The sequence below is a fragment of the Rhizophagus irregularis genome, chromosome 13 (assembly GCF_026210795.1).
Source record: "Rhizophagus irregularis chromosome 13, complete sequence".
NCBI lineage: Eukaryota > Fungi > Glomeromycota > Glomeromycetes > Glomerales > Glomeraceae > Rhizophagus > Rhizophagus irregularis.
The window spans coordinates 135,933-148,316 of NC_089441.1; the positions used below are offsets into that span (position 1 = coordinate 135,933).

Sequence of the window (12,384 nt, forward strand, 5' to 3'; positions counted from 1 at the left end):
GCCGCACTTCCTCATCGTCTACACCTATTATGACAACCCCAACTCTCACACGGACGGATTCAATGTAACGAATATGATTTTTTCATATTTATAATCTTATAATCTTCATATTAACATAATGTTTTTTAAAATTAGGGATACCTTGGAAGAAATTCCTCTTATAACTCAAAGTAGTACTAGTACTTCTTCTCTTGGTATTGCTATACCTTCTGTTACATCTTCAACTCTCCTTCGGATGAATCCAATGTAACAAATATATTTTTTTCATATTTATCATCTTGTAATCTTCATATAACAATGTTTTCTTTAAAAATTAGGGATGATATGGAAGAAGAACTCTTAAGCTCAGGCTTACAGCTGCCAAAATTCTATCTCAAGAATCGAAGATATCCAACATCGATTCGCCCTTATGCAAATTCTCCTGAAAAGTTCACAGATCGTGATACAAATATATCATATAACCAGAAGAGAATTTCTAATATTATATCGTTGCAAAACTCTATCCCAAAGTGGTTAAGAATAATAGTGATTAACGAATTAAAATCATTATTCCTAAGAACAAGAAACTTAGATAAAAGCAACAATAATCAAATTATAGAAGATTTCTTAGCGTCATTGTTACCAACTTTTATGAACGATCATCCTGACATATTACATAATGTAGCAAAAAGTTTTCGTAAAACCTGGTCGTACTGGAGAAATACATTATGGGATAACATCAAGCTTAGATACGAAACTTATCAAAAACGTAAAGAAAAAGACGAAAGTCTTGATTTCAAGCCGTACTTAAAAGGTCGTCATATTGAAGAAATATTCAACCTTTGGTTGAAATTTTCGGACAAGCCGATATCTCAAGAAAACGAAAATTCGCTTAAAAATTTAATTCTTTTTGAATTCCACTGTTTAGAAATTTATAACAGTGATGCACGTGACCGTTTTTTTACTCACACCGGAAACCTTTATACGGTTAATAATATTTTTAACAATTTATCTGGATATAATATTGGTTCTTCGATTGATTTATCAAAGTATGAAATTGAAAATAATGATGATGATGATTCAAATTCCAGCTCTGAGGATGAACCAAAGCCGAAATCAAAGAAATCTACTAAAAAGCGAAAAAAATAATATATATTATGTAGATTTTTTTCAATTTAAATTTTTAGCGTAGAAAAGTAAAGTATCTGGTCGTGTGTTGAAGTTTGATGAGAGGTTCGTATGTAAATTTATAAAACAAATTTTTCTTTTTTTTTAAAAAAAAAAAAAATTCTATGTAAAAAACCATCATTTTAAAAACCAGGTCAAATGATTATAATTATCATTGTTACTACAACAATAATTTTTTTCTTTGTATCTATATATATATATATATATATTTTTTTTTACTTTCACAATCTAAAAGAAGACGGGTAGATAGTATATTCTTTATCATTTTTATTTCTATTGTATAACATTATTGCCAAAATAAAACTTCAAATTTGCAACCAAAATTAACGAACATTCATTCACATTCTTTAACTGAATCGAACACGGCGATATCATTTAGATTTTTTTTGGTACAATTATGAAACATCACGGCGATATCATTTAGATAATTTTTTTACAATTACAAACCGATATCACGAAGATATCATGCAGTGTTTTTTTAAAATAAATCAAATCATTTTTATTAGTATATTGGATTTTATAATACAATAATAAAATATTAAATTGAGTTAATCGTGAAGGTTATTTTTAAAAACAGCAACAGCAACATCAACATCAACTTCACCAACAACATCTACAACAACATCATCAGCAATATCAACGGCAACAACAATCCATTTATAAACCTCAATCACAATATTATCCTGAATTTGGACGTAATTACAGACCATTTCGATTGCAATATCCTTATGAGGATGAACAACTACCTCGTTTACAATATTGCCCAGGTGTCCACATTTTGAAGAGGAGACAACAATCTCAATCAACCAGACAAGCAGAAATCATTAATTTGGAAGAGGAGCAATGACGCAGCACATGAAAAATTTTTCTCGTTTAATGGAAGCCTCTACACAGTTAACTGTGATTTTCCAAGTACTTCTGGTTATAACGTCGCGACATCAATAAATTTATCAAAATACGACGTGATCTTTCAATATGTACTTCCGATGTTGATTCTGACATCACTGATCCATCAAATTACTGACTTCCATATTGAACAATTTTTTTTTATATTTTCTGCAATATGAATTTAACATTATCACCATATCAATTTGGCATTCAAGATGATATTCAAAAAATGTCCGTTAACTCTTTATTAGGTTGTAAAAATTGAAAAATATTTCATACAATAAAAGTATAAAAAAAAAAGTTCACCCTGCCACCACGGCCCAGATAAACTTTCGAAATTTGCCACTGCTACCAGCAACTCATGGTAAATTTCGTAAGAAAAAAAAAAATTTCAAAATTTTTTTTTAAAAAAAATAAACTATTTATAAATCAAAAAATTTACAATTTCTTTTGGAGAACGAAACTCTTCGTTGAACGGCACGACCTCCAGTTCATTTTTACATTCACTACTGTTGTGCCCAGCTTTCCAGCAGCGTATACAATAATTACCCCATCAAAACTGCGATTTTAAATTGGGGCAACTTTTTACAGAATGGCCAAAATACTTACAAATTTTACAGGCCTCTTTATACTGGATGGTTGTAAGGAATTAGCCAGTTGTTGTTCGTCATAGATATTAACACATCTCTCGAAGAATATAATATTCTTGGTGAAGAAGGTGTTGACAGCGGAAGGTAGGGTATAATTTTCGTCACATTGCTTAAAGGCTAAAGCCAATAGTGTTACCGTACCGTTTAAATATAATCTCGTGTTACGCCTGTTCAAAATCCGGTTTATTTATTTTTGATTGGACTGATAAGTGACACGAAAAGTTTTTTTGTAATTAAGATGTGTAATTATGACGTATAGTGCAATATAATTGGGTTTGTGAAACTTGAGTATGACTAAAAAAAAATATTTGATTTCACATGATGATTAACATTAACTGACCAATAAAATTTATCGAATTTTGCATTCGAATTACAATAAGAATGTGGGTTTCGTAAGATTTAGTAAACAAAGAAAAATGGGTAAGTAAATTTGCTTGCTATTCCTTTGTCACAAAGGCTGAATTAAAATATTCCTTTCGTCATGAAAGGCTAAATCCTTGGTTAAAATAATCGATATTCCTTTTGTCACGAAAGGCTAAAATAAGATTCCTTTCGTCACGAAAGGCTAAAATAAGATTCCTTTCGTCCCGAAAGGCTAAAATATGTTTCCTTTCATCTTTAACATTCCCATTCCTTTGTTAAAATATGATATTTAATATTCCTTTATTGAAATCAAATATATTATATGAAAAAGTATATATCAAGAATGAATCATTTTTCTTTTTTTTAATATAAAGTATTAATTTATTATTTTTAATTTTATTTAATAATAATATAGGTAAGAAAAGACATGAAGGTTGTCGTGATCATAAATTATCAGTTTTCTTCGGTGGTAAGAACACGAAAGAGTTAAAAGAGATAAAATCGAAAGACGTTAAGGGATGGTTAAAGAATAGATTTTCTTACAATTTTGTACATATCAGAAAGGATCCTGATTGGGGGTAATGAAATAAAATAATTAATATATACAATTTTTAATTAATAATTTAATTAAATGAACATTTGTTATATTTAGGCATGGATTTGTGCACTTCGAAAATGATGATGATAAAACTAGATTTTACAATTATGTGAGAAACAAAAAATTTATCGGACCTCTAAGTAAAACAATCATGTTCGCAGAAGCGCGTCCAAAAGGAGGAGATGATGATGATTATGATGATGATGATGATGATGATGACGACGATGATGATGGATGATCTGTAAGCACTATTATTACATTAATGAAATATAAATTAATGAAGGAATTATTACTTATTAAAATTTTTTATAAAAAATTAGAATACACAAAACCAATCACTACAATCCCCGGTACAGCCGCCCCTATCACAACCATCACCACAATCATCACCGTTACAACTCCCACCACCACAATCACCACAATCATCACCGGTACAACTCCCACCACCACAATCACCACAACCATCACAATCACAATTACCAGCTTACAATATTTTTGAAGTCGAAATTAATATCACAATTACCAGCTTACAATATTTTTGAAGTCGAAATTAATAGGTATTAATATTAGTTTATTTATATTAATATTAATTGTTTTTATTAATATTTTATTTACTTTTTTTTTGGTAAAGCTGTTTAATTGTAGATATTTTTATTTTTAATGTGAAAAATCTCTCTGTTGATGTAAATATTAATAATACGAAACTCATATTTGTCAAATTTGAGTACGATTTGCCAAAAGATCCTGAGGGATCCAATTGCCTATTAAGAGAAGCAGTTTTTCCGGACAAGGAAGTTATTCTAAATCTGGAATTACCCAAAAGGCAAGTTTATATATTAAATTAGTAAAATTGTAATTTAATTTATAATTTAAAAACTAATAATTAATTTTTTTCGATCATGATGTGGTAAGATCAACGCAAAAAAAAGGGATAAAAAAAATTTTTTTTTTTATTCAATTAATTATTTCTTTTTTTTTTTATATTTAGATATTTGTTTTTTTTTTGACTTGCATTTTTTAACTATCATTAAAATGTCTTCTCAAGATTTTGATAAAGAACAAGGAATTCGTAAAAAAGGCTCGCTTATTAAACATTGGCAGCCATCGCAACCGCAATATCAACAACCTCAGTCTCAACAACCGCAACAATCTCAACCCCAAACTCTATTTCAGTGGCCGCGACAACCTCAACAATTTCAACAATCTCAACCTCAACAATTTCAATGGCCGCAACCACCTCAATCTCAATGGCCTCAACAACCTCAACAACCTCAACAACCTTCAATGGTCGCAACAACTTCAACAATCTCAACCTTAATGGTCGCAACACCTCAATAGCTATAAGAGTATCAATCGTCGCCGCTACCTCAATCATCGCTCTATCGTCTATCATCGCCTCAAATTGGTCAAGAAGAAATAGGTGACTTATAGTTGATATTCAGTATTCTTTCTTTTTATGATATGAATAATTCACTTACCTTGATATCTATCTAATAATTGTAGACGAAATGTTAAAAAAGAAAGAATTGAGAACATAACGAGTAAAGCGTCAGATCATCTTGCAATTAAGTAGTCGGTTTGGGCTTGTTTTCCTGAATACGTCAATATGGTTGCCGGAAGGCAATATAAGAAAAGCCAAAGTCCTATATTATCAACAACTCCGATGGAATCTTCTCCGGCTAGTTCTCCATATTGTTCTCCGCGTTTGGAAAATGCACAAACACGTACTCCCAAGGTAAATATATTTACGTATCATTATAATAAATCTGTAATATTTATAATTCATATATTTCGAACCTATTTTAATTTTTATTATAGAGACGAATTTGAACAACTACTATTAATTAATAATTGGAGTTACTTTGTTAAAGACCGTCACTACCCAGAAGTCCTTCCCAAGAGCAAAGATCTAGTGAATAAAGTCAGAAATAGATGAGCGAATTATTAGAAAGCAACGTTATAGTTCCCTCCCAAATGGGGATCAAACATCATATACGTTGAATTAAGAGCATTATTTCTTCGTACAGCATCTTGACCATTCTGCTAGGAATTTAAGAGGAGTGAATTGTGGCCGAATATAGGTAGCGCGTATCAAAATAGTAGTAGTATTGGCGCTAATTTTCGCAATCTTCCCCTTGAAGTTTTGGCTATATTTCGTCAGTGGTTAACGTGTGTTTCAAATGAATTACTTATCAATTGGCATTTATACGAATTGATTGAAATAAAGTTGTATGTAAGATTAATTTGAACATTCAATCCAATTAATTTTAAAATAAAATATGTATATTTTTAATATTTTCGTCAGTTATTCGTGATATCAGAAAAAATAAAAAAAATTGAAAATAAGGGGTTTTATATGAATAAATGATTATCTTTAATATTAAAATACTTTTTTTAGTAATAATTTTAATATACCTCTTTGAATTATATAATACAAATACAATAAATAAATATTTTGCATATCGGTACCCGATATGTGTAAGATTGATTCAGTGTTACATATCAGTGACTAATTGTTTAGATGTCAGAAATCCGATTTTTAGGCATATTTGATATGTTATATATTGGGTACCCGATATGTAATAAATGTCCGATATATATCTGATTAGTCACTGATATATAGGTACCCGATATGTATCCGATAGCATCAATTTTGACTAGTGATTTTTTGTTCTTTCTTACCTTTGCTCTCTCCATTTAGGTCCCAGCTCTTTGGATCTAAGGTGCGTCTTGTTTCATTTTTTGTTTGTTTTGTTTGTTTTGTTTCATTTTTGTTCGTTTTAATCTCTACTCTCTTTCCATTTAGGTCCCAGTTCTTACATGCAGTGGGTTCTGTATTTTGCTTCTCTTTTTTCGTTGTTGAAGAAAGAGAAAGGAAAAAAAACAAAAGTAAGAAAAGAAAAAGAAGAAACAAAAAAAGTGAAATAAAAAAAATAAAAAAGTAATGCGTAACATATTTTTATTGTTATCAGATCAATGCTATTGTGTCATGTATGTTATGCATCGCAGTTACACAATTTGTAAATAGTTATTTATGTGGGTAGTCTAAACATAACGCAGAGTTTTTAAATATATAAATATTGACTTTAAATTAAAGCTAATTAAAATGAAATTTTAAATATAAATTATTTATCATTGGGTCCCATGATCACCAGACATTGAAGATAGGACCTTTATGGCTAAGTGACCCGTTACTAAATGAAGTCTACTTACAGAGTCAAATGATCACTCGACAGTGCACATGTGAGGTACTACCGGTATGACGAGTGGTTTGTAGTTTAATTATATTAGAGTAGTTATTAGGGAATTTTACTTTGTATATATTTTCTTTATTTTTTTTACTTTAATAAAACTGCAAATGTGCTGCAAAAAAAAAATAAATAAATAAATAAATTATTTATCATGTAAACTACAAAAATGTACTAAATTTAATGTAGATTAATTTGTTAATTTTTCAAATACAATACAATTTATCAAAAAAAATGATATATTACTTTTGTGATTTTTACATTTTTTAATAAATTAAGCATTTTATAAAAATTAGTAATATATTTTATTATAAATTAAGTGATAAATAAATATTAAATGGTCTAAATTATTAAAAAAAATCAATTATTTTAATAGTTTATAATTAATTTTATTTAGGTAATATACACCCACCTGCCAAAAGTATCTAGGCACTTCTAAAAAATGACCATTAAATCACATTATCTCGACATCCAGTGATCAGAATTTAATGATTTATGATTCATTGGATTCGTCTAATTGAGACGCATCTAACCGCAGTATTTTCAAGTCTGTAGGTTTTAATAGATCAGAAGTTATCAATAAATGTCTAAAAACAGTAAAATGCAAATAACTTTTGATCCATCAATTCTAGAGATATGAAAATAATAGATACAATGTACCTTAACAAGACAAATCTAATGAGTTATATTTCATCTTACTAGGTTTAATAGGGAAGAAAACGTTATGAAATTTGTATTTGCTAAATTTTTAAAGATGATGAAAAATGAATTTCTTCATAAAGTTAAATCACATTATTTCAATAACCAGTAATCAGAATTTAATTATTTATGATTCAATGAATTCATATTATCAAGATGCATCTAATTGCAGTATTATTATGTCTCTAAATTTGATGGATCAGATGTTATTCTCAACAGTAAAATGCAAATAATTCATTTTTTATCTTTAAAAATTTAGCAAATACAAATTTCATAACGTTTTCTTCCCTATTAAACCTAGTAAGATGAAATATGACTCATTAGATTTGTTTTGTTAAGGTACATTGTACCTATTATTTTCATGTCTCTAGGATTGATGGATCAAAAGTTATTTGCATTTTACTGTTGTTAGACATTTATCGATAATTTCTGATCTATTGAACCTACAGACTTGAAAATACTGCGGTTAGATGCGTTTCAATAAAACGAATCCAATGAATCACAAATCATTAAATTCTAATTATTGGATGTCTAGATAATGTGATTTAATGGTCATTTTTTAGAAGTGCTCGGATACTTTTAGCAGGTGGGTGTATTTAATAATTACTATATTAATATATATAAAACTATGAAATTAATATATATATAACTTATTGCACTGTGGGATGGTTAACCTATTTTCTGTATTTATGTGGTATGGTATACCTAAGGTTGCTTGTCTAAACCTCTTCAAAATCCTACGTAGAGCTCCGAACGAGTCGAGTCAAGTCGAGTTATATGTAAACTCGATTCGACTCGAGTTAAATCGAGTCGAGTCGAGTCGAGTTAAAATTATAAAAATATAAACTCGACTCGATTCAAGTCGAGTTGGCCCGTCAAACCGAATCGAGTCGAGTCGAATTAAATCACGTGATTTTAATTCGGCTATGCCGATCATTTCCTTTTTTTGGCGATAGCCGTTCCACAAAATTCCATTTTTGTAATTTTCAAAAAATTTTCGTCTCGGATTTTGTGTAACATAATTTCCAAAAAAGGAAATTCCATAAATTTGGCCGGAATTATGTTTAATTCGGCTTAACTCGACTCGACTCGATTTTATTAAATTATTAACTCGACTCGAATTGATTCGATTTGATTGTAATTTTCAACTCGACTCGACTCGACCAACTCGCGAGTCAACTCGACTCGTTTCGGAGCACTAAATTCCTACGATAAGTTTTGTCAAAATTTTACTATAGATTTATTATAGTTTTGGCAGAGTTTTGGCAGTTTCAGCATTTATAATAAGTTTCAGCAGTTTCGCCTTTCTCCAAAGTTTTGCCAGTTTTTTAATATAACTTTAATATAGTTTTGGCAGAATTTCGCTTTTCAGTGAAACGCCATCTTGCCTAAACCCCTAGGTTTTGGCAAGCAACCTTAGGTACACCTATTTTGTATGGAGCCAAGTGTTAAAATTAATAAACTTTAAATTTAAAATATATATATATATAATTAAAAATATTAAAAAAAAATATATTTTTATTATAAAATTACTAAATTTTTTGTGACAAAGTTTCCATCTGGCAGCCAGCCTAAATTTTAGATTATAAAAACTGGGAATAATCAGTTGATATAGTCAATATTATTATTTTTTCCTTTTAAAATTTCAAATGATATAATTTTTTTTTGGTTAAAAAAAAATCCTTCTTCTTTAGCTTCTCTAAATTTTAATTGTTTATTTTTAAGCTAATTGCAAATAATATCACTGCACTTCAACAATAATCACTATCATATAATCCATGCATATTATTAGCAATGAATTATTATTCTTATTGTCCATAACTATGGTATTCTATACCATATATGATACCTTTACAAATCACAAGCCTTTTATCTATTTAATTAATCAAGATGCTGCTCCTCCAATTATATTTAACTACTAGTCCCACCTACTATTTCTTCAACTAACACATTTAATGATAATAATATTTTATCTTATATAAAACCATTTATAAGTATTAACTCAAATTTAATAAATGAAAGAATCACAACCAGCAATGTGATAATCAACAAAGACGATGAACAAATTGTTAATACTGCAGAGTTACAGTGTAATTTTGTTTATTCATACCCTATAAAAAATTTTTATCCAAATATTTCCATTATTTCTCCATGTCTTCCATAAAAATTCTGTGAAAATGATACATTCATGGATATCCATGTTAGCGAGATGAAAATTTCCATAATTTAAGGCTATAAATTCCATGAAAATGATACATTCACAGAAAAAATATGGAAAGATAAAACACAGATCAGATTTTTTACAGGGATAATATTTAACATTTATAGTAAATATAAATTGTATAAATTATTAATCTATACTATTTTTTTAGCAGTAGATGAGCTTTTAGATAAACTCGATTTGCATATTATTAGAGATTGCGAAGTGCGTAATAAAATTGCTTATCTATTTATATATTATTTATATACTGTATATTAGTATAGTAAACAATAGGTATTTTACCAATAGGCAGTGTATAAAATTTGAAAAAATTATATGTGCACATGTGCACATAAAGCATTTTTTTTTTGTGCACAATCAAAAAATTTTTATGTAAAATAGTGCACATTTTTATTAATTTTATTAATATTTTCTTTAAGAAATTTTGTGCACAATAATGCACATTAAATTTTAAAAATTGTGCACATAAAAATTAAAATGTGTAGGGAATTGAGTCGACACCTAAAATCATTGTTCGATTAATTGGTTAAAATTTTTTAGGCAAGATCAACCAAAATCGACTAACAAGCTGTAATCGATTAAAGTTCGATTAAGTACACTCGATCTAATAAAATCGAACAATTAATCGAACAATTAATCGATTAAATGTCATAAATAATTAGTATTTTATTAGTAAATTAAAAATTAATAAAAATAAAAATAATAAATTATATAAATTTTATGCAGTTTTATACTTTCACATTATTTATTTATAATATATATTAATAATACACACGCCCGTCTGTTTTCTCTACAAAGTAATCCCGTTTTATTTGCAGTTTTTGGTATAATTTGTGGTTCTTGTTCATCTGTAATATCACTTGCCAAATGTTTTGATGTGTGTAAAGATTCAGTGGAACTATTTGCACGTTTTGGAGGCATTATTTACGTTAAAAGAGTTTATTAATACTATAAGCAGAGAGTGTAAAAGAAAGAAACTTTCTTACTTGTTACAAAGAAAAATTAGCAAAGTTGCTATTTTAAGATTTTATCATGTTTATTTAACCAATTTATCGTTAAAGCATGATTAATTATTTTAATCAATTTATTTTATTCGAGTATTATATAATCGATTTTACATGTTTCAAATTTATTCGATTATATGTTGATCAATTTTAATTTTTCGAGTACTCGATACACAAAATCATTAGTCGAGTCACTTGACTTGATCGACCATGATCGATTTTGAATTGGTCGACTCAATTCCCTAAAAATGTGCACATGTGCACATTGTGCACATGAATTTTATACACTGCCAATAGGAGTTTGCCGGCGGCGATCATCGCCGGTATCACGTGATTTTTAATTTGGCCGGAATTATAGTATCATACTAAAAGCAATTTTATTACCAATAATATGTAATGTATCAAAAACATCAAAGATATTTAATAATTTATCTAAAAAATATCAGTATTGTTAAAAAATAATGATCCTATTTGGCTGCATGATAATTAATAATTACACCATAATATTATGAGTAACTTCACAGTTACACTTTAAGAAATGCAATTTTATTGGTTAATTTGCTCATGTGGCCAAATACATGCATTACTCCATGACCCATGAAGTCAATTCCCAGTATGACTGTGAAAAATCCATCCAATTTGAAAAGGCTAAAATTTTTTTATGAAAAATAAATATTTGCAAGTAAAAAAATGGACAAAAACCAAGAGTGAAAAGACTGTTCCAACTTCTTTCAAACAATGTGTGAAAGATTTTGTTCCAAATGAGAGGTCAAATCGTACATCTTCAACAAAATTTAAAGATATATATGTGTCAAATATTTTTTATATAACCACGTCATACGAAATGATCTTTTCAAGAAGCGTTAGCTCATATTACAATAATGGGCTTCTGGAAAATTAGTCGAAGAGCGTTATTTCTATCAATTTATATAAATAAAGAATCGAGATAAATATTTCAATGTGGAAAAAAAAAAATTAATTTGTATCCTTGAACAATGGTTTAACTTTCCATTTTTGCTTTCAATGAAGTTAGTAATACCATAACATTATGTGTGACGATTTCTGTTCCATGGAATATACTTAAATTCCAATAAACGTTTGAAAATGTGCCAAGAAATTCAATTAAAAATTGATAAATTAAATTCGAATAATGTATTATCCGATATTATTTCATTGTAGTTATATTATTTCATTGTTTTATGGTAATTATTTTTCTCTCAATTGTAATAACCAAATCTTTTTAAGAGTTTCAAAAGCAGGCATTATTAATAAATTTGGTTTTAAAAAATATGCAAAAAACGTTGATCGTGTTTGGAAATTAATGGGTTTTCTTTGATATTACCTATCAAGTAGAAAATATCAGTTCCAAAAATTGATTTATTTATCTATTTATTTATTTTTAATAAAATTTAACTATTCAAGTATAAAAAATAACGTGTAATTCATTTACAATAATTTATCACGTATAACCACCACATTACCGGCACAATTATTTTTCCGGTCAGTTACACATAATATAAAGAATATCAGTTGTTTGTTTTAATAA

The 12,384-nt window shown here is 28.2% G+C and overlaps 5 protein-coding genes across 5 annotated transcripts; 4 read left to right on the forward strand and 1 right to left on the reverse strand.

Annotated features, from left to right (window-relative positions):
• Positions 1-29: 29 nt before the first annotated feature.
• On the forward strand, positions 30-1,128 carry OCT59_004673 (uncharacterized protein; the record flags this gene model as incomplete). The annotated part of the gene is made up of 3 exons (XM_066137848.1): positions 30-64; positions 136-246; positions 318-1,128. The coding sequence occupies 3 exons, from the start codon at positions 30-32 to the stop codon at positions 1,126-1,128; spliced, it is 957 nt and encodes a 318-aa protein (XP_065997049.1).
• A 77-nt stretch (positions 1,129-1,205) lies between these two features.
• OCT59_004674 (uncharacterized protein) lies at positions 1,206-2,014 on the forward strand (the record flags this gene model as incomplete). The annotated part of the gene is made up of 2 exons (XM_066137849.1): positions 1,206-1,220; positions 1,745-2,014. 2 exons carry the CDS (start codon positions 1,206-1,208, stop codon positions 2,012-2,014), a joined length of 285 nt encoding a protein of 94 aa, XP_065997050.1.
• Positions 2,015-3,121: 1,107 nt separating this feature from the next.
• OCT59_004675 (uncharacterized protein) lies at positions 3,122-3,904 on the forward strand (the record flags this gene model as incomplete). The annotated part of the gene is made up of 3 exons (XM_066137850.1): positions 3,122-3,125; positions 3,484-3,646; positions 3,721-3,904. 3 exons carry the CDS (start codon positions 3,122-3,124, stop codon positions 3,902-3,904), a joined length of 351 nt encoding a protein of 116 aa, XP_065997051.1.
• Positions 3,905-4,698: 794 nt separating this feature from the next.
• On the forward strand, positions 4,699-5,004 carry OCT59_004676 (uncharacterized protein; the record flags this gene model as incomplete). Its single annotated transcript, XM_066137851.1, has 1 exon — positions 4,699-5,004. One exon carries the CDS (start codon positions 4,699-4,701, stop codon positions 5,002-5,004), a length of 306 nt encoding a protein of 101 aa, XP_065997052.1.
• Positions 5,005-10,380: 5,376 nt separating this feature from the next.
• On the reverse strand, positions 10,381-10,755 carry OCT59_004677 (uncharacterized protein; the record flags this gene model as incomplete). Its single annotated transcript, XM_066137852.1, has 2 exons — positions 10,381-10,438; positions 10,610-10,755. 2 exons carry the CDS (start codon positions 10,753-10,755, stop codon positions 10,381-10,383), a joined length of 204 nt encoding a protein of 67 aa, XP_065997053.1.
• Positions 10,756-12,384: the final 1,629 nt, after the last annotated feature.